General features: G+C 43.1%; 1 protein-coding gene across 1 annotated transcript; it reads left to right on the forward strand.

Moving 5' to 3' along the window:
* The first annotated feature begins 269 nt into the window (after positions 1–269).
* LOC124680459 (dnaJ protein ERDJ7) lies at positions 270–5651 on the forward strand. Its single transcript, XM_047215517.1, has 10 exons — positions 270–579; positions 661–723; positions 842–908; positions 2100–2159; positions 3091–3141; positions 3237–3317; positions 3508–3620; positions 3892–4009; positions 4121–4247; positions 5398–5651. Exons 1-10 carry the CDS (start codon positions 467–469, stop codon positions 5499–5501), a joined length of 897 nt encoding a protein of 298 aa, XP_047071473.1. The 5' UTR covers positions 270–466; the 3' UTR covers positions 5502–5651.
* The last annotated feature ends 21190 nt before the right edge of the window (positions 5652–26841 follow it).

The following is a 26841-nucleotide window of genomic DNA, read 5'->3' on the forward strand; positions in this document are numbered from 1 at the left end:
GCTACAGATTTGCACATCGATCATGAATAAGTGGTTCACTCTTTTTATGCAGTCCACCGCCAGCTCAATTTGATCAAGTGGAGAATCTGTGGATTTATATGAGACTATGCTATAAATTTGTATGAGACCGTTTAAATTTCAGAGTTCACCTCAATCTCGAGAGTCAACTTCGGCACAAACTCTCTTCATTGGATCCAAGCCCGGGTGGCTACATGGGCTTGGGGTCTTTAGCTGGCCCATTCATTAAGCGTCCACTGGTCAGAAGAGTCGGATCCCTCTCTCTCCGCAGTCCCTTGATCTAGACGGCGGAGGCGGCGAGCCGGCGGCGGGCTCCTGCCTCCTGCTCCTCAGTACACACCTACTCCCCGGCTCCTGCTCCTCCCACTCACCCTCAGGCGCCAGGAGCAGCTCGCCGGCAGCAGCGCCGCTCAGGCGAGAACAACAACAGCAAGGCAGATCCGCCTCCATGGCTGCCGTTTCTCCCCTCCCCGTCTGCCTCCTCCTCCTCGTCGCCGCCCTCCTCCTCCCAGCATCCAACGCCATCTACTGCGACGAGGACGACTGCTACGACCTCCTCGGGTAAACCGCCGCCTTCCCCTCCGTACGCTCTCTCCTCGCCCCGCTCGCTCGCCTTCTCACGAATGCTCGCGAATTCCGCAGGGTCAAGCAGGACGCTAACGCGTCGGAGATCAAGAAGGCCTACTACAAGCTCTCCCTCAAACAGTGAGTTCCTCCTCGTCCCTCCCCGCCCTGTCTCGGTTGTGTTCTTCCCCACCACATTACTCATCCAGTAGAAACCTGCGATGCGACCCATTTCTCTGAATACGTTTGTGCTGTGCAGCCACCCGGACAAGAACCCCGATCCGGAGTCGAAGAAGCTCTTCGTCAAGGTCGCCACCGCCTACGAGGTTTGGCCTGCCTGGACCTTCTCCTGTTGCTTCCAAGTTTTGCATCTCGTGCTTCTAATGGCTTTGCTGCTTACGTTCCCCAAGACCTCTTGTCGAATTCCATCTACTGTGCACGATCTCTTTGTACCAGTATACTTACGAATTTCATCCATTAATGCTGCATAATTCAGTACAGTGGCTACCACCTCTTTTGGAAGAAACAGTTTGATATATGAAACTAGCGGCTCGAATCTCTTTCTGACAGGCATTGCGGTGGTGTACACTAGTTAGGCTATCAAACATGTTTGGGGCGAAACGTTGATACAGTACTTACTGCTGTAAAACTAGCTGCTCTAAGAGCTGTCTGACACGTGGCAGTGCGGTTGTATACACTAGTTAGACCATTGAACATGTAGCTGGAGCTCACGCAAGTTTTTGGCGCGAACATTTTTCTTATTTAATCGTGCCCTCTGATTGGTAGTTCCACAGTTTGCAATTTGTTCCGCACTTCGCTATGGAATAGCTGTCTGACACGTGGCAGCGCGGTCGTGTACACTAGTTAGACCATTGGGCATGTAGCTGGAGCTCACTCAAGTTTTTGGCGCGAACATTTTTCTTATTTGATCGTGCCCTCCACAGTTTGCAATTAGTTCTGCACTTTGTAATTCTCATATGAAATTTGCATTATGCATCGAATTGTTGTCTTGCATGGCAGAAAATTGAGCTGTTCCACCATTTAGGCTGTAATGTATAAAAAGGTTCTTTCCGAAGCTATTTCGACATGGCTATCTGCTGTTGAACTCCATGTACTGGGGCGTATTGTGCATGATCTTTTGGCACCTTGACCACTCCACCAGTATATTTACAGTTATCAGTGATTAATGCTGCACAATTAAGTGCAGTGACTGCCACCTTTTTTTGGAAGAAACATTTTGATATATGCTATTCTATCACTTAGGCTATGCAACGTTTTCGTAACTAAGTGTGCTCTCTAATTGGTAGTTCCACTTTGAAGCTTCCTGTCCTCATATGGAATGCATTGAATTATTGGTCTTGCGTAACGAAATTGACGCATTTCATCATTAGGCTACGGAAGTACATTGATGTTTTGTTGACTAGTATTTTCATCTTCCCTGTTTGGCATGGTTTTCCTTATATGCCACTTCCGGTTGCTGTTGGGCTTTTGACCCAGTCTACATTTTTATTTATCAGATACTAAAAGATGAGACAACTAGGGAGCAGTATGACTATGCTGTTGCGCATCCAGAAGAGGTAAAACTTCATTCCCTCAATCCTTCGTATCAAACAAAATGCCAATTCTATGGCTTCAGCATGCGTTTCTGCTTTTGTATAAATATATTATTACATTTTGACTTGTGGAAGTCTATCTGCCTTTTGATATTGCAATTTTTTTTGCATAAATCATGTGCCAGAGCCAAATTGTTTCTGTTTATCTATTACTTTTGTTAGGTTTGGCTTCACAGCCATTAGTCATTAGGTATGTATAATCTGTCTGTACACAGGGGAGGCTAAGCACAAAATTATTCGAAGATAAGGTACCTAGTGAGTGCGTTCCGATTTGATTTTTGGACCAGCCCAGAATTTTATTCCCCTACATGGCTTTGTACTTTTGATACATCGAATTGGGGATCTCCTGAAACCCAAGAATAAATATATGAAATGAAACTAAATACATGGTTGACATCCTACCTTCAGTTTGGAATGCGCAAAAAGAATGAACATTAGTACTTTACACATGAGAAACAGCTGTAAAGAGTACATTTCGTGAGCTGACAGATATATGCTTACATTCTTAATGGTGTGTGGCTGCAAAATTTACCCTCTGCCTTCTTGTTTACTGTGAGAAAATCCACTTGTTTGGCTATGCAGAGATTAGATGGGAATATGCAGTGCACATGTAGCAGAAGTTGTATATGTGAGCATGATGGTAGTATAGAATAATATTGCAAAAAACACATTGATACACATATGCTCTATTACTCGGTCAGAGGGCATATAATGTATATTTGTAGTAGCTCACTTGATAAATGTGGATAAGTTTTCTATATTATAGTGTTTGCTAAGGTTAAATTCCATACTTTTGGCCTCCTAGTCAACTCTCACCTTATGAGCTTCTCCTTTCCACTGAGCACTGCTAAATACCGATTCTTACTGCGGGTGCTATTTATTTACCTCGTTTCAGTTCTTCTACAACACTGCTCAATACTACAGGGCCTACTACGGATATAAAACGGTTAGTTTTTTCTATGGATGAATGAGATGTTTAATAGCAACGTTCTGCATCATTTCTGTATTAATGAAGCTAATATCTCCTCCTGTTTGTGATAGGATCCTCGTGCTGTGTTGATTGGCCTTCTTTTAATCGTGTCAGCATTCCAATACATACACCAGTTGACAGCATATAGTCAGGTATGTATATTGAACAGAAAGGCAAAAGTAAGGTTGTGAGTTTATAGTCTGCTGTTCTGACTGGATGTTTATGAACCAAATGGTCAACATATATAAGATCCTGTGTTCTTTTTCTCCATTTGAGTGACAGAAAGACAACTACGTGTTTTTGTTATAGCGCCACTCACTGAGTGCAATGCTCTTGTTACAGGCCATTGAAAGTGTGAAGCAAACTCCTGCTTACAGAAATAGGTTGAAAGCATTGGAGTTTGAGCGAACAGGAGGAATTTCAAGCAAAAAAAAGGGTACCAAGCAGATCGATAAGTAAGAATGACATCTAATAAGTTCGATTTTTGGGCTGAATTTTCCTGTCTGAGAACTTGAAGCCTGCTTTCTTTTTTTCTTCAAAGTTGCATCTGTTCTTTACATCCAACTGAGAGCTTAAAGTTTAAGGACGTGTATTGTCACATGCTGTTGAAAACAGTTGATGAACCTTGATAAATTCCGTTGCCTTGTGAATCAGTCTTTCACATATTACTTGCATAGTTGCATTGGTTTACTATGACTGGCTATAATTCCGTTGTTTCTCATGTAGAAATTTGGAAAATGAGCTTAGAGGTGAAGTTGACTTGCAAATTCAGGGAGTTAAGAAACCTTCTGCGTGGAGTCTCTATGGAGTCCAACTTATACTTCTGCCTTACTTCATTGGCAAGGTCAGTTTATCTCTTCTAAGATTGTATATATCAACTCTTTGTAAATATCTGCATGGGGTTTGAAAATTTACTGGAAGAATGTTGAATTAATTGTATATATATTTTTGGCAGCTGCTCACTTGGCAAATTTGTTGGTTTTGGAGATACCGGGTAAAGAAATTGCCATATGCATGGGAGGATGCATGCTATTTGACCAGGACATCTCTTAGGATACCTGATAACACATGGCAAAATATAGGTAATTACCACTTTCATTCTTTGATGTGTTCGTCTGCAGTATCGCTGTCATACCACAGTACTTTTTGGCCAACTCTCTCTTGGGGTTCTGAAATACTGTACTCTCTCCTTTCCAATCATCATTGCGGTATTATATCAGATTACTTCAGATATGCACTCTAATATATTCTCCTGGATATTTATTTTAAGTTGTGATACTGATTTTAGCCAAGCAAGACCAAGTACTCAAAATGGTTGAATTATGAAAAATAAGTACTCCCTCCAATCTGATTAATTGTTGCAAGTTTAGGCAAGGTTTAGGAAATATAGGTAATTACCACTTTCATTATTTGATATGTTCGGCTGTAGTATCGCTGTCATACCGTAGTACTTTTTGGCCAGCTCTCTCTGCAATACTTTACTCTCTCCTTTCCAATCATCATCGGTATTATATAAGATTACTTGTTGTGATACCAACTAACCCAAGCAATATGTACACCAAGTACGTACTCAAAATGGTTGAATTATGAAAAAGATTTACTTCCTCCGATCCGATTTAATTGTCGCAGGTTATGCAAGGTTTTTCCAAACCTTGCCTAAACTTGCGACAATTAAATTAGATCGGAGGGACTACTTTTTCATAATTCAGTTATATATTTTTTTCTGAGAAAATGTATAAATGTTGTGTTATATTGATAGAAAGAAAAAGTTACTTAGAACCACGAGTAGGCTGGTTATGATCATGCCCCCTATTCCAAATTTAGACTTCAAAAATAGAAGCCTTTTGTCCCTATGGCAGAATAGAACAAGCTGGCACCTGTATTCCAATACTACGCCTTTCAGTCCAATCCGATGTTCATCACGAAAACAGATGATTGAAGGTGTATCCTTTCACTGTAGTCTGTCAAGTTCAGTTCTAGCAGTACAGTAGAATCTGAAAATAACTTCAATGCACGGCCATGTTTACTGCCAATGTCCCACTGGGTGAACTAGGGAGTTGCTGGTTGAACCGTGCTGTGGTAATGCATGAGAGCTGTTTTTTTTATTGCTGTCGATGTTATTTCCCTACTTGCATGCTCTTTGCCTTGTCACTGAGCAAGTGCATCGCCAACTTAGGTAAAGAGACTTGAATTCACTAGCATTGACAGATGATCATATATCATGTGTTTCAGATGAGTTTACGAAGGAGGATCTTGTGATGAAGCGTCTCTGGGAGAAAGCCAACATGGAGAGGCACATGGCGGAGGCGAGAAAAGGATCGAGGCGTAGAAGATAAGCTCAGTTTTGACTTTTGACCGAAGAGGCTGTTTGACAGCACAACATGTAGTAGGGAGCCATACTCAAGTTAAAAGGTTACATGTACACACATCGAATTATGTTCATTGCAATGCAACAGACCGACAGACATTCGCAGAATGAAACACCATATACAAAGAGTATTACTGTTCTGCATATAGTCTGTCCTGCAACAACTTCCTACTGTCTCTGGTTCATCATCACTTGTCATGCCTTAGTTTTCCCACTATATTTCTGTTATACGGTCCACGGCGTACGTGCGTGGGTTGTGCCATGCAAGCTTTGCTAAATTAATTTAGTAGTTTAGCAGAAACTTAGCTGTAGTATAATTATTTCTGCCAGGTGTAAATAACTAGGCATAAAATGATTTTTGACCACTTGGACAAGTAACAAGCCTATGCTGAGAGTACATGTTTGAAAATCGATTTTCACAAATCCCAAGTTATCCTGGGCAAGGCGCGCGGTGAATCAAGGTGCAAATGTTGGAGGAATGCGATTCAGATATCTGGAGCTCCCGATGGGGAGTATAGTGGAAGGTCTAATGAGCCTCCAGCACAGTTTTTTTTTTGTGTGGTTAACCTAGGGTGGTCGTGTCTTAGGGTGATTGCCTGAAGAAGGAACCAGAACAAGGAGGTCATGCCCAATGCCGCGATGGAGCTAGCGTTCGTTGCTGAAACGGTTAAGGGGATGCTGGGGTGCAGTCACGAGGCATAGTGAAGGTCGCAGCCATGGCTACTCTATCTAATCGGGCGGCAGGAGGATCGACTGCTTTGACTGTCAAAGTCTTGAGAGAGCCATCACCTCGTCAGAGTAGGATGTGGCCGCCGCGTCGGGTGGCCTTTCCCTCCTGGCCAACTTCCTTGTCAGAAGTGAATTCATCGAGTACAAAGTGATCCTGCTTGGGACCTAGTCTGCAAACCCAAGGACAAATTAAGGGGCCATCGATCAACCTCAGAGTCCAGAACACAGGTTTACTTCTGACTTCGTTGTTCCAGAAGCTCGACATCCCATAGCTTTCCTCGTTAATCGATCATTTAGCTTTCAAAGTTAAGTAAAAGGTATAGCCCCACCCAAATGGTTGCTACAAAAAAAGTACTCCCTCAGATTCATAATAAGTATCGGTGATGTGTAGTATAACATTAGTTCATTTTCTTGATGGTGTGTCCCACATCTGACCAAGACAATAGTTAGCAAGAGATGACATGTCTAGACGTGTGGAGTTAGGTATAAGAGGTTTGTGCCTCAATGCGAATGCAATACATGAATTTAATAAACGAAAACTACAAGGCTGTGAGGATTTTGATGGATCCATGGTCATATGAGGTGCGTGAGATATATCCACAATAACTTGTACAAGGATAAATACCCGCACACATACTACTTATAGGCTTGTAGCTTCGTTTCAGAACTGTAACGTGATAAACATCAGAGCATTGATCAACATCACCCACCATATCTTACTGCACACTGACATACTTTATTTGCTTGGAACTTCCATAATTCCGCATTGCACCTAGGGAGTACATCTCGCAGAAAATGCTCTTCTTTTATTCAGAGTTCTGCTCATCTGCCTGGTGGAAATGAATTGGTCGCAAAGGCGGTTCCATATATTTGGAGTGCATCGCTAAAAAAGTACGCTCAACCACCGGTGACGCACTGGATGTCCTGGTCTTCGGACACGGCCACCGGTATGGAGCTGCGCGCCGGGGCCGGTCGCGCTGAGCCATACGACGCGATCTCAAGTAATACGAGGGACCTCTTCGATAAGGTCATGCTGGAGTTCGAGCTTGAGAAGGGGCATGCTGGCCGGCGGATTCTACGGTCTGCGCGTCCCGGGCGAACACGGGCAACATCCCGGACAGCGACGGCTATATCCCGCTCATGCTTGCCGTTAGGGAGGGCCACGCGGCCGTGCCCAAGCTACTGATCATCCATGGCACCTGGTGCAGCATCCTGACCCCGCGTTGCAAGACTGCGTGCGCTGGTGTGCAAGCCGGAGCGATCCAGGGCCGGTCCATACATTTTCAAGGCCCCGGGGCAAAACTACAACAAGGGCCCTTATTGACAGACATAAATTTGGAATGCATGCTAAGGATCGAATACATAATGTAGGTTGAATCTTTGAAACATAAAACTAACACTACAAAGTAATTTTTATTGCAATCATCCAAGGAGTATGAAAATATTTTTGTTCTATCCAAAAGGAGAATGCATAGCGAGAGGCCTATAATCCGTGCCAAAGAAGTTACTTTTCTTAGTGCGACAAGGAGACCATACTTTTTCATCCGCAAAACAAATAGCCTACTCAAATTTGACTGCTACTTGCTTTCCATCTTGCTAAATCTGAAATGTTCCTCACTCCATGCCTTCACCTGAATAAAACATCTGCAAAGCTTCCTGCAGAAGGCGCAATAAACCAAACTCATCCATGAGCAGCGAATCGAATTGAGGAACGGGACTACATAAAGGACAAAGTCCTACCATATCTGATCTGTCAATCATCTGGTTGATAGGATCATAGAAAATGACTAGAATATTCAGAATGGAAAGAGTGCTGCTTGGAGAATGAGATTGTGCCATTGGTCTCCATAAATGGTTGCGGCGACCTCAGAATCGAAAAGTAGAGCGGCGGCTCTTCCATGTGATTGGAAATTTGGGAGGAGGAAGGAGATGAGTCGGCAGGTAGAGAAGAGAATGATGCCGCGCTAGGCCGAGCAGAGGTATCCTAGCCATCCATCGATTCATTTGGCCATACCAATCCAGTAATTTGGTTCACGAGTGATCTTCTCATGGCCACTGTCCAGCTACGTGATGGGCCTGATTTTGCTACTTGGGCGACCATTTTTTCTCTCTCTCGTACATAAGGCAAGAGTAGCACGTACTATTACCTGGGCCGGGGCCCTTGACTCCCTGGGGCCCAGGGCGACCGCCCCGTTGCCCCGGCCTATGGGCTGGCCCTGGAGCGATCGAGCAGAGCTGCTCCAAAAATTATTCCTGTGTTTACTTAGGATATCTGCTTTGCTCACTTGGGTCGCACAGCTATCTGCTCGACTAGTGTTCATCCTTATATACTCCCTCCATTCTAAAATGTAAGTCGCTTAAAGATTAGTCAAAAGTCAACGTTTTTAAGTTTAACCAAGTTTATAGACAAAAATATAAATATTTACAATACTGAATCAACATGAATAGATTCACCATAAAGTATATTTTCTTAATATTTCCATTCGAAATTGTAGATGTGGTTAAAGTTAGTAAAATTTAACTTTTGACCAATCCTTAGATGATTTACATTTTAGGACAGAGGGAGTACATGTTATTCATTCAAGTTTTGTAATGTCATAAAATTCAGAGCATTCATCAGGTATCGCCCACCATATCTTACACCATCACTAACATTTAGACCAATATATCTTTGTACATCGATCTATCCTTCAATATATACAAGGCACGTCTTCTCACTCTATCATCTTTCAAACCTTCACTCTATATATTACGCGTCTGTCGTAGAAAAATGACTACTAGACATAGATGCACAGAGCAAGTGGTAGACGATGTGTACCGAGTCTCAGATGTGTATGAACGAGGTGTTGTAGGATATCGACAATTTGTTGGAATGGTAGGCTCATGGAAATATCTAACTAGTATGTGGATCCATCAAGGTGATTGTTTGCATTCCCGCATGTTAGCGTATCTGTGGTTGAGCGGCGGCAATGTTTAGAGAACGAGTGGATCACACAAAAAAGGTTTTGAGTAGTCATTCTTCTTGTTCCCGAGCAAAACATTCTCGAGACCAAATTGTTCCGCCTGCGAGACATTTCTCAGACTTGGATGTTAAATTCCAAAGGGCTTAAATATAGAAAATAACAATCCAATAGGCTCCCTTGGATGTTGATTACATGATCGATCTCGTATAAACCGCCCCTTAAGTGTACTTCTACGGTTCATTCTAAAAAAATTAACATGTGTGATCCAACTACGAGTAAACGCATATGATTTCGTTTCAATATCCCATCGTTTGTTTTTCCAACTCATGTGTGGCTGCAAAAAATGACAGCAGAGAGAGAGGACTCCTACATTTTCCGTGTGATGTGATGGTAAGGAACTAATTATTAGGAGGTGGGGTGATCAAATTTGCTTTTTAGTTATTGTAACTTTTTTTGAGAAAAAGTTATTGTAACTTGACATAACTGAATGTTGCGGAAACATGAAGTTGTGACAATTATAGAGTTATATATATTCTTTTCATGCATCGATGCAATATGCGATACATGATTTATATCCACATTAACTTGTCCAAAACCTAATGAACTGTGTACATAACTTCATCCACTTCTATACGAATTTGTACTATGATAAACGTCAGAGTTGGTTCAAATATCAACCTACACATTTTACATCATATCTAAATATAGAGCAACATGTTACCTTAAATATACACCAGACACATACCAACTATATGTTGCGACATCATATACACATTCAATATATAATGTGTTATGTTGAGAAGTCACTAGCTACAAGAGACGTAGATGAAACCATGTGCCATGGATGTGGTGCGTGTAGGATGTCATATTATTTTCTGTAATTGTAGGCACTCGCAAAAAGCTAGCAGATGTATCCATATGTAGTTGCTTGCCAGCTTGCATGCGCGTGAATAGTACCAACATCCCTCAGCCGAATTGCATCGGTTAAACTCATGGAGTACAAGCTACACGGATCGAAGCTACCGCCAACACGTTCGCAGCTGCCAAATCCACCCCTATTTTGGCCCTAGGTATATGGATACATTGGTGATATAATTAGTGATGTTGTGACAAAATACTAAAATTGTATATTTCAAACCATGAACCATTTCTCACCCATTGATAGATGTTAAAATGATATGGTCCTCTAATAAAAAATGTGCACTGATAGTTATTTCATAGTTCTTTTTCTAGAGATCATCTCCAACAAATGAGCCACAACGGGAAGGGTCCCACCAGTCATGGGTGGCCACAACTAAGGACCATGAAGCTGGAAAGCTGGGTGGGTGGTTCTTTGTTCCACGACAATGTTCTATGGCATAGTGATACTGCAGCACGGGGGCTTCTAGCGAGCAGTTTCCAATTTTTCATTTTTAGGTGTCCTCCCCACCAATGTATGGGCACAAGTCTTGTTTGTGTTGTCTGCGCACGCCTGATGTAACTCAACCTACTTGATCTATGAAATGAACATACATTGCCTTGAAGAAATATAAGTGATGCATCCATAATGCGCTCTGAGTCCCTAAAGAATCATCATGTGACGGTAGTAATTTCCCAATTGTCAGTAAATAATATCATGTCATTTTGTTATCATTGTAAGTGATGTGTTGGTTGAGAGTTTGGTGATGTGAACTCGTTGTGACAGCCACTTACAGACGCACGAGTAACATTTTTTGAAAAATGGAATATATAAACACCAAGATCATACAAAATACACCTAGCCTTTGCAAAAAAATAATATCAAGAGCATGTATAGACATCAAGGAAGCACGACTCACATAGGAACTGTATTTATGTTCATAATTCAACACAACAACTGTAGGATAACGTAGCATAAAAAACAAAAAATTTCCTACCGCGAACACGCAATCCAAGCCAAGATGCAATCTAGAAGACGGTAGCAACGAGGGGGTATCGAGTCTCACCCTTGAAGATATTCCAAAGCCTACAAGATGAGGCTCTTGTTGCTGCGGTAGACGTTCACTTGCCACTTGCAAAAGCGCGTAGAAGATCTTGATCACGATCGGTTCCGGCGCCACGAACGGGCAGCACCTCCGTACTCGGTCACACGTTCGGTTGTTGATGAAGACGACGTCCACCTCCCGTTCCAGCGGGCAGCGGAAGTAGTAGCTCCTCTTGAATCCGACAGCACGACGGCGTGGTGTCGGTGGCGGTGGAGAACTCCGGCGGAGCTTCGCTAAAGCACGCGGGAGCTATGGAGGAGAGGGGGCGGCTAGGGTTTGGGAGGGGTGGCCGGCCACTCAAGGGGGCGGCCGGGTTGTGGCTTTGGTGTGTCCGGCCCCTCCCCTATGCCCCTCATTATATAGGTGGATTCCCAAGAGTTGGTCTCCAAGTCTTCGAATAAGACCCGAACCAAAAACCTTCCATAGAGAGGGGAAACCTAGCCTAGCTAGGACTCCCACCAAGGTGGGAGTTCCACCTCCCATATGGGGGTGGCCGGCCCCCTAGGGGGAGTCCACTTGGGACTCCTCCCCCACTAGGGTTGGCCGGCCATGGAGGTGGAGTCCCATGTGGACTCCACCTTCCTTGGTGGTTTCTTCCGGACTTTTCTAGAACCTTCTAGAACCTTCCATAGAACCTTCCGCGACATTTTATTCACATAAAATGACATCCTATATATGAATCTTATTCTCCGGACCATTCCGGAACTCCTCGTGATGTCCGGGATCTCATACGGGACTCCGAACAAATATTCGAACTCCATTCCATATTCAAATACTACCATTTCAACATCCAACTTTAAGTGTGTCACCCTACGGTTCGTGAACTATGCGGACATGGTTGAGTACTCACTCCGACCAATAACCAATAGCGGGATCTGGAGATCCACAATGGCTCCCACATATTCAACGATGACTTAGTGATCGAATGAACCATTCACATACGATACCAATTCCTTTTGTCACGCGATATTTTACTTGTCCGAGGTTTGATCTTCGGTATCACCCCATACCTTGTTCAACCTCGTCTCCTGACAAGTACTCTTTACTCGTACCGTGGTATGTGGTCTCTTATGAACTCATTCATATGCTTGCAAGACATTAGACGACATTCCACCGAGAGGGCCCAGAGTATATCTATCCGTCATCGGGATGGACAAATCCCACCGTTGATCCATATGCCTCAACTCATACTTTCCGGATACTTAATCCCACCTTTATAGCCACCCATTTACGCAGTGGTGTTTGATGTAATCAAAGTACCTTTCCGGTATAAGTGATTTACATGATCTCATGGTCATAAGGACTAGGTAACTATGTATCGAAAGCTTATAGCAAATAACTTAATGACGAGATCTTATGCTACGCTTAATTGGGTGTGTCCATTACATCATTCATATAATGATATAACCTTGTTATTAATAACATCCAATGTTCATGATTATGAAACTAATCATCCATTAATCAACAAGCTAGTTTAAGAGGCATACTAGGGACTTCTTGTTGTCTACATATCACACATGTACTAATGTTTCGGTTAATACAATTATAGCATGACATATAAACATTTATCATAAACATAGAGATATAAATAATAACCACTTTATTATTGCCTCTAGGGCATATCTCCTTCGAGTCTCCCACTTGCACTAGAGTCAATAATCTAGATTACATTGTAAGGAACCTAACACCCATGGCATTCCGGTGTTGGTCATGCTTTGCCCTAGGGAGAGCTTTAGTCAACGGATCTGCTACATTCGGATCAGTGTGTACTTTGCAAATCTTTACTTCTCCATCTTCGATGTACTCGCGAATCGAGTGGTAACGCAGCTTGATATGCTTCAGCCTCTTGTGTGACCTTGGTTCTTGTGCATTGGCGATGGCACCCATGTTGTCACAAGTATATAACTAGTGGGTCCAATGCACTAGGAACCACACCGAGCTCTACAATGAACCTCTTCATCCATACCGCTTCGATGAAGCCTCCGAAGCCGCTATGTACTCCGATTCTGTTGAAGACTTCGCCACCGTGCACCGCTTCGAGCTTGCCCAGCCTATCGCAGCACCATTCAATATAAACACGTACCCGGACCGTGACTTAGAGTCATCGGGATCGGTGTTCCAACTTGCATCGGTGTAACTTGTTACAACGAGCTCTTGGTCACCTCCATAACAAAGAAACATATCCTTAGTTCTTTTCAAGTACTTCAGGATATTCTTGACCGCTGTCCAGATGTTCCATTCCCGGATCACTTTGATATCTCGCTAGTCAAACTAACAGCATGCGCTATATCCGGTCTTGTACATAGCATGGCATACATAATAGAGCCTATCGCCGAAGCATAGGGGATCTGATTCATCCTTTCTCTTTCTTCTGCCGTAGCCGGTCCTTGAGTCTTACTCAAGACCTTGCCCGGTAACATAGGTAAAAACCCTTTCTTACTTTCGTCCATTCTAAACTTCTTTAGAATCTTGTCCAGGTATGTACTCTGTGATAGCCCTATTAGGCGTCTTGATCTATCTCTATAAATCTTGATGCCTAATATATATGATGCTTCACCAAGGTCTTTCATTGAAAAACTGTTATTCAAATAACCTTTTACATCGCTTAATAGTTCTATATCATTCCCAATCAATAATATGTCATCTACATATAATATCAGGAATGCTACGGAGCTCCCACTCACTTTCTTGTAAATACAGGCCTCTCCATGACATCGTATAAACCCGAAGTCTTTGATCACCTTATCAAAGCGTCGGTTCCAACTTCTTGATGCTTGCTTCAGTCCATAGATTGAACGCTGAAGTTTGCATACTTTGTCAGCATTTTTAGGATCGACAAAACCTTTGGGTTGTACCATATACAACTCTTCTTCAATGTCTCCATTAAGGAACGCCGTTTTGACATCCATCTGCCAAATCTCATAATCGAAAAATGCAGCTATTGCTAACAAAATCCTCACAGATTTTAGCTTCGCTACGGGTGAGAAAGTCTCATCGTAGTCAACTCCTTGAATTTGTCGGAAACCCTTTGCGACAAGTCGAGCTTTATAGACAAGTAATATTACCATCAGCATCTGTTTTTCTTTTGAAGATCCATTTATTCTCGACAGCCTTTCGGCTATCGAGTAAGTCTACCAAAGTCCATACTTTGTTATCATACATGGATCCCATTTCGGATTTCATGGCTTCTTGCCATTTGTTGGAATCCGGGCTCATCATCGCTTCTTCATACGTCGCAGGGTCCTCATCATTGTTATCCACAATCATGACATTTAGACAAGGATCATACCAATCAGGAGTGGCACGTTCCCTTGTCGATCCGCGAGGTTCGTAGTTTCCTCGTTCGAAGTTTCATGATCATTATCATTAGCTTCCTCTCGTTGCCGGTGTAGGCGGTACAGGTACATCTTCCGGCATCGCGCTACTCCGATCAACGAGTATGGATTCATTAATCTCATCGAGTTCTACTTTTCTTCCAAGTCACTTCTTTAGTGAGAAATTCTTTCTCAAGAAAGGTTCCGTTCTTAGCAACAAAGATTTTGCCTTCGGATCTGTGATAGAAAGTGTACCCTATAGTTTCCTTAGGGTATCCTATGAAGACGCATTTCTCCGCTTTGGGTTCTAGCTTGTCCGGTTGTAACTTTTTTACATAGGCTTCGCAACCCCAAACTTTAAGGAACGACAGCTTAGGTTTCTTATTAAACCATAATTCATACGGTGTCGTTTTTACGGATTTTGATGGTGCTCTATTTAAAGTGAATGCGGCTGTCTCTAATGCATAACTCCAAAATGATAACGGCAAATCAGTAAGAGACATCATAGAACGAACCATATCTAAGAGAGTTCGATTACGACGTTCGGACACACCGTTTCGTTGTGGTGTTCCCGGCGGTGTCAATTGTGAAAGTATTCCGCATTTCTTTAAATGCATGCCAAACTCATAACTCGGATATTCACCTCCACGATCAGATCGTAGAAATTTAATCTTCTTGTTACGTTGATTTTCTACTTCACTTTGGAATTCCTTAAACTTCTCGAAAGTTTCGGATTTATGTTTCATGAAATAGATATACCCATATCTACTCGGATCATCCGTGAAGGTTAGAACATAACGATAACCACCGCGCGATGCTACACTCATTGGTCCGCACACATCGGTATGTATGATTTCCAATAAGTCGGTAGCTCGCTCCATCATACCGAGAAAATGGAGTCTTAGTCATTTTTCCCATTAGACATGCTTCGCATCTATCAAGTGACTCAAAGTCAAGTGATTCAAGTAATCCATCGAGTATGGAGTTTCTTCATGCGCTTCACTCCAATATGACCAAGACGACGAGTGCCACATATAAGTAGAATTATCATTCAATTTAATTCGCTTAGCATCAATGTTATGTATATGCGTATCACTACTATCGAGATCTAACGAAATAAGCCATTCTTTTCGGGTGCTCGACCATAAAAGATATTATTCATAAAAATAGAACAACCATTATTCTCAGACTTGAATGAATAACCGTCTTGCATTAAACAAGATCCAGATATAATGTTCATGCTCAACGCGGGTACAAAATAACAATTATTTAGGCTTAAAACTAATCCCGAAGGTAGATGTAGAGGAAGTGTGCCGACAGCGATCACATCGACTTTGGATCCATTTCCAACGCGCATCGTCACTTCATCTTTCGGTAGTCTTCGTTTATTCTTTAGTTCCTGTTTCGAGTTACAAATATGAGCAACCGAACCGAGTATCAAATACCCAGGTACTAGAACGAGAACCAAGTGAGATAAACATCTATAACATGTATATCGGATATACCTTCTTTCTTCTTCTTGACAAGGCCGCTCTTCGGATCAGCCGGATACTTGGAGCAATTACGCTTCCGGTGTCCCTTCTCCTTGCAGTAATAGCACTCGAGCATCGGGCTTAGGGCCGTTCTTAGGTTTCATAGGAGGCGTGGCAGCTTTCTTGCCACCCTTCTTGAATTTTCCCTTAGACTTGCCCTGTTTCTTGAAACCGGTGGTCTTGTTGACCATCAACACTTGGTGCTCTTTCTTGATCTCAATCTCAGCAGCTTTTAGCATGCCAAAGAGTTCGGGTAACTCCTTGTTCATGTTCTGCATATTGTAGTTCATCACAAAGTTCTTGTAACTTGGTGGCAGTGATTGAAGGACACGATTAATCCCCAGTCTGTTAGGAATCACTATTCCCAAGTCACTGAGTTTCTTCGCATGCCCGGTCATGGAGAGCATGTGCTCACTAATGGAGCTACCTTCTTCCATCATACAGCTGAAGAAATGTTTCGATGCTTCATAGCATTCCACGGCCGCATGAGTCTCAAAAATAGCTTTCAGCTCATTCATCAACTCATGAGGATCGTGGTGCTCAAAACGTTTTTGAAGATCGGATTCCGGACCGCACAGGATGGCACACCGAACTTGAGAGTACCGAGTTTTCCGAGTCTCGTAAACAGCTTTTACTTCATCGGTTTCAGTTTCGCAGGAGGGTCACCTAGCGGTGCATCAAGCGGATATTGCAGATTTCCGCCGGAGAGGAAGATCCTCACATGACGGAACCAGTCGGTGAAGTTGCTACCGTTGCTCTTAAGTTTTTCTTTCTCTAGGAACTGGTTAAAATTGATTGGGGACGCCATCTCTACAACATATATTTGTAATAGTTTAGACTAAGTTTATGACAAATTGAGTTCAAATTTTAATTCAACATAATTAAAAATCTAGGTGAACTCCCACTCAAAACAATATCCCTCGCATTGTCTTAGTGATCACACGAACCAAATCCACCACACCATAGTCCGATCATCACGAGACAAGGTGTAATTTCAATGGCGAACACTCAAAGTGTTCATCATATCAATCATATGATTCATGCTCTACCTTTCGGTATCACGTGTTCCGAGACCATGTCTGTACATGCTAGGCTCGTCAAGGCCACCTTAGTATCCGCATGTGCAAAACTGGCTTGCACCCGTTGTATGCACTTGTTGATTCTATCACACCCGATCATCACGAGATGCTTCGAAACGACAAGTCTTGGCAACGGTGCTACTAAGGATGAACACTTTATTATCTTGAGATTTTAGTGAGGGATCATCTTATAATGCTACCGTCGCGATCTAAGCAAAATAAGATGCATAAAAGGATTAACATCACATGCAGTTCATATGTGATATGATATGGCCCTTTTGTCTTTGCGCCTTTGATCTTCATCTTCAAAGCACGGACATGATCTCCATCATCTTCGGGCATGATCTCCATCATCGTCGGCGTAGCGTCAAGGTCAATGGCGCCGTCTTCATGATTGTCCTCCATGTAGCAACTATTACAACTACCTTGAAATACTACTCAACATGAAATTTAAAGACAACCATAAGGCTCCTGCCGGTTGCCACAATACAATAATGATCATCTCATACATATTCATCATCACATTATGGCCATATCACATCACCAAACCCCTGCAAAAACAAGTTAGACGCTCTCTAATTTGGTTTGCATATTTTACGTGGTTTAGGGTTTTCGATATAGATCTAATCTACCTACGAACATGAACCACAATGTTGATACTAATGTTGTCAATAGAAGATTAAATTGAATCTTTACTATAGTAGGAGAGAAAGACACCCGCAAAGCCTCTTATGCAATACAAGTTGCATGTCGAACGAGGAACAAGTCTCATGAACTCGGTCATGTAAAGTTAGTCCGAGCCGCTTCATCCCACTATGCCATAAAGATGCAAAGTGCTCAACTAAAGATAACAAGAGCATCAACGCCCACAAAACCATTGTGTTCTACTCGTGCAACCATCTATGCATAGACACGGCTCTGATACCACTGTAGGATAACGTATCATAGAAAACAAAAATTTTCCTACCGCGAACACGCAATCCAAGCCAAGATGCAATCTAGAAGACGGTAGCAACGAGGGGGTATCGAGTCTCACCCTTGAAGAGATTCCAAAGCCTACAAGATGAGGCTCTTGTTGCTCCGGTAGACGTTCACTTGCCTCTTGCAAAAGCGCGTAGAAGATCTTGATCACGATCGGTTCCGGCGCCACGAACGGGCAGCACCTCCGTACTCGGTCACACGTTCGGTTGTTGATGAAGACGACGTCCACCTCCCGTTCCAGCGGGCAGCGGAAGTAGTAGCTCCTCTTGAATCCGACAGCACGACGGCGTGGTGTCGGTGGCGGTGGAGAACTCCGGCGGAGCTTCGCTAAAGCACGCGGGAGCTATGGAGGAGAGGGGGGCGGCTAGGGTTTGGGACGGGGTGTCCGGCCACTCAAGGGGGGCGGCCAGGTTGTGGCTTTGGTGTGTCCGGCCCCCTCCCCTATGCCCCTCATTATATAGGTGGATTCCCAAGAGTTGGTCTCCAAGTCTTCGAATAAGACCCGAACCAAAAACCTTCCATAGAGAGGGGGAAACCTAGCCTAGCTAGGACTCCCACCAAGGTGGGAGTTCCACCTCCCATATGGGGGTGGCCGGCCCCCTAAGGGGGAGTCCACTTGGGACTCCTCCCCCACTAGGGTTGGCCGGCCATGGAGGTGGAGTCCCATGTGGACTCCACCTTCCTTGGTGGTTTCTTCCGGACTTTTCTAGAACCTTCTAGAACCTTCCATAGAACCTTCCGCGACATTTTATTCACATATTCAACGATGACTTAGTGATCGAATGAACCATTCACATACGATACCAATTCCTTTTGTCACGCGATATTTTACTTGTCCGAGGTTTGATCTTCGGTATCACCCCATACCTTGTTCAACCTCGTCTCCTGACAAGTACTCTTTACTCGTACCGTGGTATGTGGTCTCTTATGAACTCATTCATATGCTTGCAAGATATTAGACGACATTCCACCGAGAGGGCCCAGAGTATATCTATCCGTCATCGGGATGGACAAATCCCACTCGTTGATCCATATGCCTCAACTCATACTTTCCGGATACTTAATCCCACCTTTATAGCCACCCATTTACGCAGTGGTGTTTGATGTAATCAAAGTACCTTTCCGGTATAAGTGATTTACATGATCTCATGGTCATAAGGACTAGGTAACTATGTATCGAAAGCTTATAGCAAATAACTTAATGACGAGATCTTATGCTACGCTTAATTGGGTGTGTCCATTACATCATTCATATAATGATATAACCTTGTTATTAATAACATCCAATGTTCATGATTATGAAACTAATCATCCATTAATCAACAAGCTAGTTTAAGAGGCATACTAGGGACTTCTTGTTGTCTACATATCACACATGTACTAATGTTTCGGTTAATACAATTATAGCATGACATATAAACATTTATCATAAACATAGAGATATAAATAATAACCACTTTATTATTGCCTCTAGGGCATATCTCCTTCAACAATTTGATCTAAATTGGTATGAACTTCACTGCTTGCTGGTTGGATAACACTAGGTTGTAGTTAATGCCTCGATATTGGTGCCTTCAACATGTCATCATTATCGTATTTGAAGTGTTCCTTATTTTTATGCCGGGAGTTTGCAAGTTGTGCTTTGTTAAACTTCAATTTTGTTAGTGAAACCACATATGGTAAAAGTCCGCTAAATAAAAATAAAAGCACGTAAGGTTAGTAACTCGCTATAATATAATCACCATGCAAGATTCAATAGCTATAAAGTTGTCCAAAGACACATAGTTATACTGAAGAACGCAATAGAATAGTACTAGCTGTTTTTTCAATGTAGGCTATGGTTCGTTCAAGTCATATCCTTGGATGAGTATTATATATATGCACATTTTTTTTTAACTCTAGGCAATTAATTGGTTAGAAGGATGAAAGAAATACTCACAACCTTGTTTATATATGTAATTCAATAACTACATCACTAGTAGAAAACGGGGCATTAGCACCGGTTTGTAAGGGCCATTTGCACCGGTTGCCCAACCGGTGCAACGCAATCGGAGCTAAAGGCTCCCGCTTTAGCACCGGTTGTGCCGCGAACCGATCCTAAAGGTGTACCACGTGGCAGCGGCCGAGGGCCCGGGTGGGCACGAATCTGTGCTAAAGGGTTATGTCGCGACAGTGTTTTGGGGCCATTTTCCTGCCGAGGCAGAGTTTGAGTCCAACTGTGTGGGTAGATTGCCCCTAAGTGTGTTTTTGATAATTAATGACAATCCTCTATGAACTAATGTTTTCATTGTGTTTATATCAAGGAATATTTCATAGGTAATTCTTGTAGTCCATGTGTTGGATTCAAGTGTGGATGCCATGAAGATAAAGATATACCTTGGGTATTGATATCAAGATCTTGAGTGTTCGACTTTAAGAGAAGAACTCTAGATATGGCTCTAAGTCGGTGTCATGGTAGCCTCATGAGTTGAGCTATGGTTGACTAAGGTTTAGAGCATGCAATCAAATAAACAGTTCTCTATGTACCTCAAGATATGTTGATAGAGCATGAGAAGCTATAAGGTTGATCAAGACTAAGAGTGTTGATTGAATTCAAGTTGGTCAACACATGAAGCATAAAGATTGTGCCACTTAAGATCATGCGATCTTGTGGAGGGTAAGCGTTGTCATTTATACTTCATGAGTTAACCCACTATGTATATGCATTTGTGTTGTCAATGTGGGTAGGTATCTTGTCATGGGCATGCATCAAGAAGTATGATTTCATATAGCCCATGTGAGTATGGCATCAAGTATGGATGTCATCAAGGTTGAGAAGGGCAAGTTCAAGATGAGCATATCGAAAATATCATGCTTGAAGCTTACGGTCCATTTGGTGATAATGGACATGTGGACATGTACCTCAATGAAGCTATCCCATCATGGTTTATGGGGAACCAATTGTGAGTCTTCACGAAGCAACAACGATCAAGTGAGGAATTCCGGCTTGAGTGGAGCTTGAAGCATTGTCATCAAGATAAAGCGGGATGCGCAAGTCAAAAGTATGACCTTGATAGATTTTCCTTTTACCGGTCTCATGGTGGTTGTTGGGAGACCGGTTTATAGGATAGATAGCTGCACTATCAAGAGGGGCTTTCGGTTGGGTAACTTGATCATATCGTCTTAGGGAGCTTAATCCTTTCCACACTTTGCATCTTATTGTTGCTTCTTGGTGTTTCTTTATTTGAGGTTCTTAAGCTTCTTGCTAGCTTTACAACAAGTCCAAGTTCATCTAAAACGGAATTCGTATGCATCTTCTATTCTGTTTTCATGTTTGGAGGTTTTGCCGGTTTGATTCTTATAGATAGGCCAAACCTTTTATATTGTAGTTTTTACTCAATGGTTGGACTATGATGTTTCTATGTATAATATTGTAGAGCTCGTTGTCGTGATTTCAACGAGCCAAAGATTATCAAAATCGAAGTCCGCATGCTATTTGACTAGGACATCCCTTAGGATACCTGATAACACATGGTAAAATATAGGCAATTACCACTTTCATTCAGTGTTCGGCTGCAGTATCGTTGTCATACCATGGTACTTTTTGGCAAACTCTCTCTTGGGGTTCTGAAATACTCTACTCTCTCCTTTCCAATCAACATTGCGGTATTATATCAGATTACTTAAGATATGCGCTCTAATATATTCTCATGGATATTTGTTTTGAGTTGTGATACCAACTAACCCAAGCAATATGTACACCAAGTACTCAAAATGGTTGAATTATGAAAAAAGATTTACTCCCTCCAATCCAATTTAGTTGTCGTAGGTTTATACAAAGTTTTTGCAAACCTGCCTAAACTTGCGACCATTAAATTGGATCGTAGGGAGTACTTCTTTTTCATAATTCAGTTATATATTTTTCCGAGAAAATGTAAAAACGCTGTGTTGTATTGATAGAAAGAGAAAGTTATTTAGAACTACGAGTAGGCTGGTTATGATCATGCCCCTTATTCCAAATTTAGACTTCAAAAACAGTAAGCTTTTTGTCCCTATGGAAGAATAGAACAAGGTGGCACCTGTATGAACATAGAATTTGGGCATGGGTAGATACATCTACTGCGTCTTGAAGGAGTATCCGTTCATTGTAGCCTGTCAAGTTCGGTTCTAGCAGTAAAGTAGAATCTGAAAATAACTTGAATGCACGGCCATGTTTACTGCCAATGTCCCACTGGGTGAACTAGGGAGTTGCTGGTTGAACCGTGCTGTGGCATGAGGGCTGTTTTTTTTTATTTTTGTTTGCTGTCGATGTTATTTCCCTATTTGCATGCTCTTTGCCTTGTCACTGAGCAAGTGCATCGCCAACTTAGGTAAAGAGGATTTGAATTCACTACTCACTAGCATTGACAGAGTATGTCTTTCTTCGTAAACTTTTAACTTGAGTATGTCTCCCTACTACATGTCGTGCTGTCAAACAGCCTCTTCGGTCAAAAGTCAAAACTGAGCTTATGTTCTACGCTTCGATCCTTTTCTCGCCTCCGCCATGTGCCTCTCCATGTTGGCCTTCTCCCAGAGACGCTTCATCACAACACATCGAATTCTGTTCATTGCAATGCAACAGACCAACAGACATACGCAGAATGAAACACCATATACAAAGAGTATTACTGTTCTGCATATAGTCTGTCGTGCAGCAATTTCCTACTGTCTCTGATTCATCATCACTTGTCATGCCTTAATTTAAAATCGATTTTAATAAATCCCAAGTTATCCTGGGCAAGGTGCGTGACGAATCAAGCTGCAAACGTTGGAGCAATGCCATTCAGATATCTGGAGCTCCCGATGGGGAGGACTCATCAAAGCCGGTGGGCGGCCCACTGCAGCATCTCTAGAAAACGGCAGATGCGTGCCCAACGGCTCGAGGAAGAAGCTCACGTGCTCCTCCGGGAACCTCTCCGGCCTGAATGGTGAATGCGTCCGGCTCCGGCCGGTCAGACCTCCACGCCGTGCGCGATGTCCACAGGTTTACCATGGCACGACGCTCGCGGCTGTGCGCACACAAGAGCAGCGGAGCATCTGCTTGGTGACGCACAGGATGTCAGGTCTTGGGACGCGGCCACCGCCGTGGAGCTGCGCGTCGGGGCCGGTCGCGCTGAGCCCTAGGATGCGGTCTCCAGTAATACGAGGGACCTCTTCGAGCAGGTCATGCTCGAGGTCGCCCTGGAGAACGGCATCCTGACCGGCCGGCGGGTTCTACGCTCTGCACGTACTGCGCGTCCCGGCGCGGCGCGGCGCGGCGATAGTGCGGCACTGCGGCGGTACACCACCTGGCGAGCACGGCCAACGGCGTCAACATCCCGGGCAGGCACGGTTAGAGCCCGCTCATGCTTGGAGTTAGGGAAGGCCATGAGACCGTGCCCAAGCTAGGTACCAATCTCCCACGGCATCCGGTGCGACATCATGACCCCGCGGGAGCGACACGGCGCTGGTGTGGAAGCCGGAGCAGAGCGCCTCCAAGAAAATCGTTCTTATGTTGCAGAGGTTTATCTGCTTTGGTCACTTGTTGGGCTGAAGAGCTATCGGTCCGCTCGCCTAGTGTCCAGCATCCGGGCTGGTATATGTTTGTGTCGCATTATCGCACGTATCAGTTGTAGGCCTTGTATTATTAATCGATCAATCGGCTGCCAACTTAACTGAAAGGTAGAGCTCCCAATGGACAATGGTTGCTAAAAAAAATGTACTGTCTCGTCTAAGTTACTTGTTGCAGATTCAATAAACTTAATCTCACTGCTGAGGAACACACTAGTTTTCTTTTTTTAGATGAGGAACACAATAGTTAGTAAGAGATGGCATGTCTAGAGTGTGGAGCGCCTCAATGTGAAAGCAAGAAATGAATTTAGTGAAGGGAAACTACAAAGCTCTATCGATTTTGATTGATGGATCCATGGACATGTGTGGTGCGTGAGATATATCCACAATAACTTGTACGAGGACAAATACCCACACACATAGTCAGGGCCGTACCTGAGAAATCAGGGCCCTGAGTGAAATTTAAACTTAGGCCTCACAATGAAAAACATCAATTACAACAATTTTTGTTAAGAGCAAGAATAGCTAAATTTTCTCTAAATAATTTATATTAATAAAAAGCAATCGTAACTTCGTATGAAACCTAGTTACTGTTATTGACAACAATAGATCGAACCGTACTTGAGTCCATACGGGTTACGTGTTTATATATGCGGTGCAAAGACCAGGTATTGTACATGTACAGGGAAAGATACAATACCGAAAACGGTACAGACTATTACAACTAACACTCCCCCTTAATCTAAACATTAGTAAGGTTTAGATTACGCTTAAACTCATCTAACTGTTTTACAGGAAGAGCTTTTGTGAAGCCATCTGCAACTTGGTCTTTGCTTGAAATAAATCTAATATCCAGAAGATGTTTAGCAACCCTTTCTCTCACAAAGTGAAAATCTATCTCAATATGCTTGGTGCGAGCATGAAACACTGGGTTTGCAGATAGATAAGTAGCACCCAGATTATCACACCATAAACACGGTCTTTGTCTCAGCCGAACACCAAGTTCACTAAGGAGAGCTTCAACCCAAATCAATTCTGCTGTAGCATTTGCAAGAGCTTTGTATTCAGCTTCAGTACTAGATCTTGACAGTGTTTCTTGTTTTCTGGCACTCCAAGATACCAGATTTGGTCCAACAAATATAGCAAAACCACCAGTAGATCTCCTGTCATCAATAGAGCCTGCCCAGTCTGCATCAGAGAAAGCACTAAGAAGAATAGATGAAGACTTAACAAATGTGATTCCAGTCTTTAAGGTATCCTGTATATATCTGAGAATACGTTTCACTGCAGACCAATGCTCTGTAGTAGGAGCATGAAGAAACTGGCAGACTTTGTTAACAGAATAAGACAAATCTGGACGTGTTAATGTCAAGTACTGTAATCCTCCAACAATACTGCGATACTGAGTACTATCTTCAGTCCCCAAAGGTGTACCATCATGAAGGGACAACTGTTCTGTAGAAGACAAAGGTGTAGGTGTAGCCTTGCAATCTCGCATACCAACCTTTGTCAACAAATCAGTAGCATATTTTTCTTGTGTTAGAACTAGTCCATTTTTCACCCTTTTTACCTCAATGCCAAGAAAGTAGTGTAAGTCCCCTAAATCTTTAATGGCAAAGTTCTTGTTGAGATCTCGAAGCAGAATATCAATGGCATCATCAGAAGAACTAGTTACTATAATATCATCAACATAGATCAACACATAGATAATGATACCTGATCTGTTATAGAGAAACAGTGAAGTATCAGCCTTGGAAGGAAAGAAACCAAGATCACTCAACTTTGCACTGAGTCTAGAGTACCATGCTCGAGGTGCCTGTTTTAGTCCATACAGAGCTTTGTCAAGTTTGCAAATATAGTGCGGAGCATGAGAGTCCTCAAAACCTGGAGGTTGTCGCATATAAACTTCCTCTTCCAGAACACCATGAAGAAACGCGTTCTTGACATCTAGCTGCCGTAAACTCCAACCTCGAGACACAGAAATAGATAGAACAATTCTGATGGTAGCAATTTTAACCACAGGGCTAAAGGTATCCTCATAATCAATGCCATATCTTTGTTTAAAACCTTTTGCAACTAGTCTTGCCTTGTATCTGTCAATAGTGCCATCTGCTTTCTTCTTTATGCGATACACCCATTTGCAATCAATTAGGTTTCTGCTTTTATTAGGAGGGACAAGATGCCATGTTTTGTTCGCAATTAAAGCATCATATTCTTCTTGCATGGCTTGAGACCACTTTGCATCATTCAGAGCTTCCTCATGTGTGCATGGTTCACCTGTAGAGGAGAACATACCATATCGAACAGTTCCATCAGTATATTTCTTTGGATTTCGTATACCTTTCTGTAGACGTGTGCGAACACCAACATTCTGTACTGCAACATTTTGTACCGGTGAATCAGGTATACTTGAGCTTGAGTCACTAGTACCATCATCATCATTACCATTATTATTTACTTCAACCAGTTCTTCATCTCCAGCAACATTTTCACCCCCACCGCTGTCAGCCACAGACGATCCAGAGGCAGAGGACAGAGAGCTGCTGCTGCTGTCGCTGTTGTCGGCACCACGTGGAGAGCTCCCACTGGCGGGGCCAGGAGACGGTGGTGAAGACGCGTTGTCACCACGCGCGCTCGCCTCGGGAGAGGGAGACGACGACCGTGTGGGTGGAGATGGCCCACGAGATCCCGCCTCGGGACTGGACGAAGGCGGGTGACGACCACGCGCGCCCACCTCGGAATCAGTATGCCCAGGCGGATCAACCTGGGGATCAGCGCGCCCAGGAGAATGTTGGGCAAAATCATCACGGGAATCAGCGCCAATTTCGTCCTCTTCTGCAGAAAACTCAAAGGAAAATTCTGGGCTGGAAAGAACAGTTTCACCGGCATTTGTTCCTGCAGCTTCAGCACCCTGTTGCACATCAGTAATAGGCACAATAACAGGCACATGGTTATCAATATTTTGTGTACCCTCTGGTAGAAGTAAGATTTGTTGTTTTAGAAGTGCACCGGCATTTGGATGAAGGGAGGCAAAAGGGAAGATATTCTCATCAAACACAACATCACGAGAGATATAAATTCTTCCAGTCGAGATATCAAGACACTTAACGCCCTTGTGAAGATGACTATACCCAAGGAA

Source organism: Lolium rigidum, unplaced genomic scaffold, assembly GCF_022539505.1.
Source record: "Lolium rigidum isolate FL_2022 unplaced genomic scaffold, APGP_CSIRO_Lrig_0.1 contig_1705_1, whole genome shotgun sequence".
In the NCBI taxonomy this organism is placed as follows: Eukaryota; Viridiplantae; Streptophyta; class Magnoliopsida; order Poales; family Poaceae; genus Lolium; species Lolium rigidum.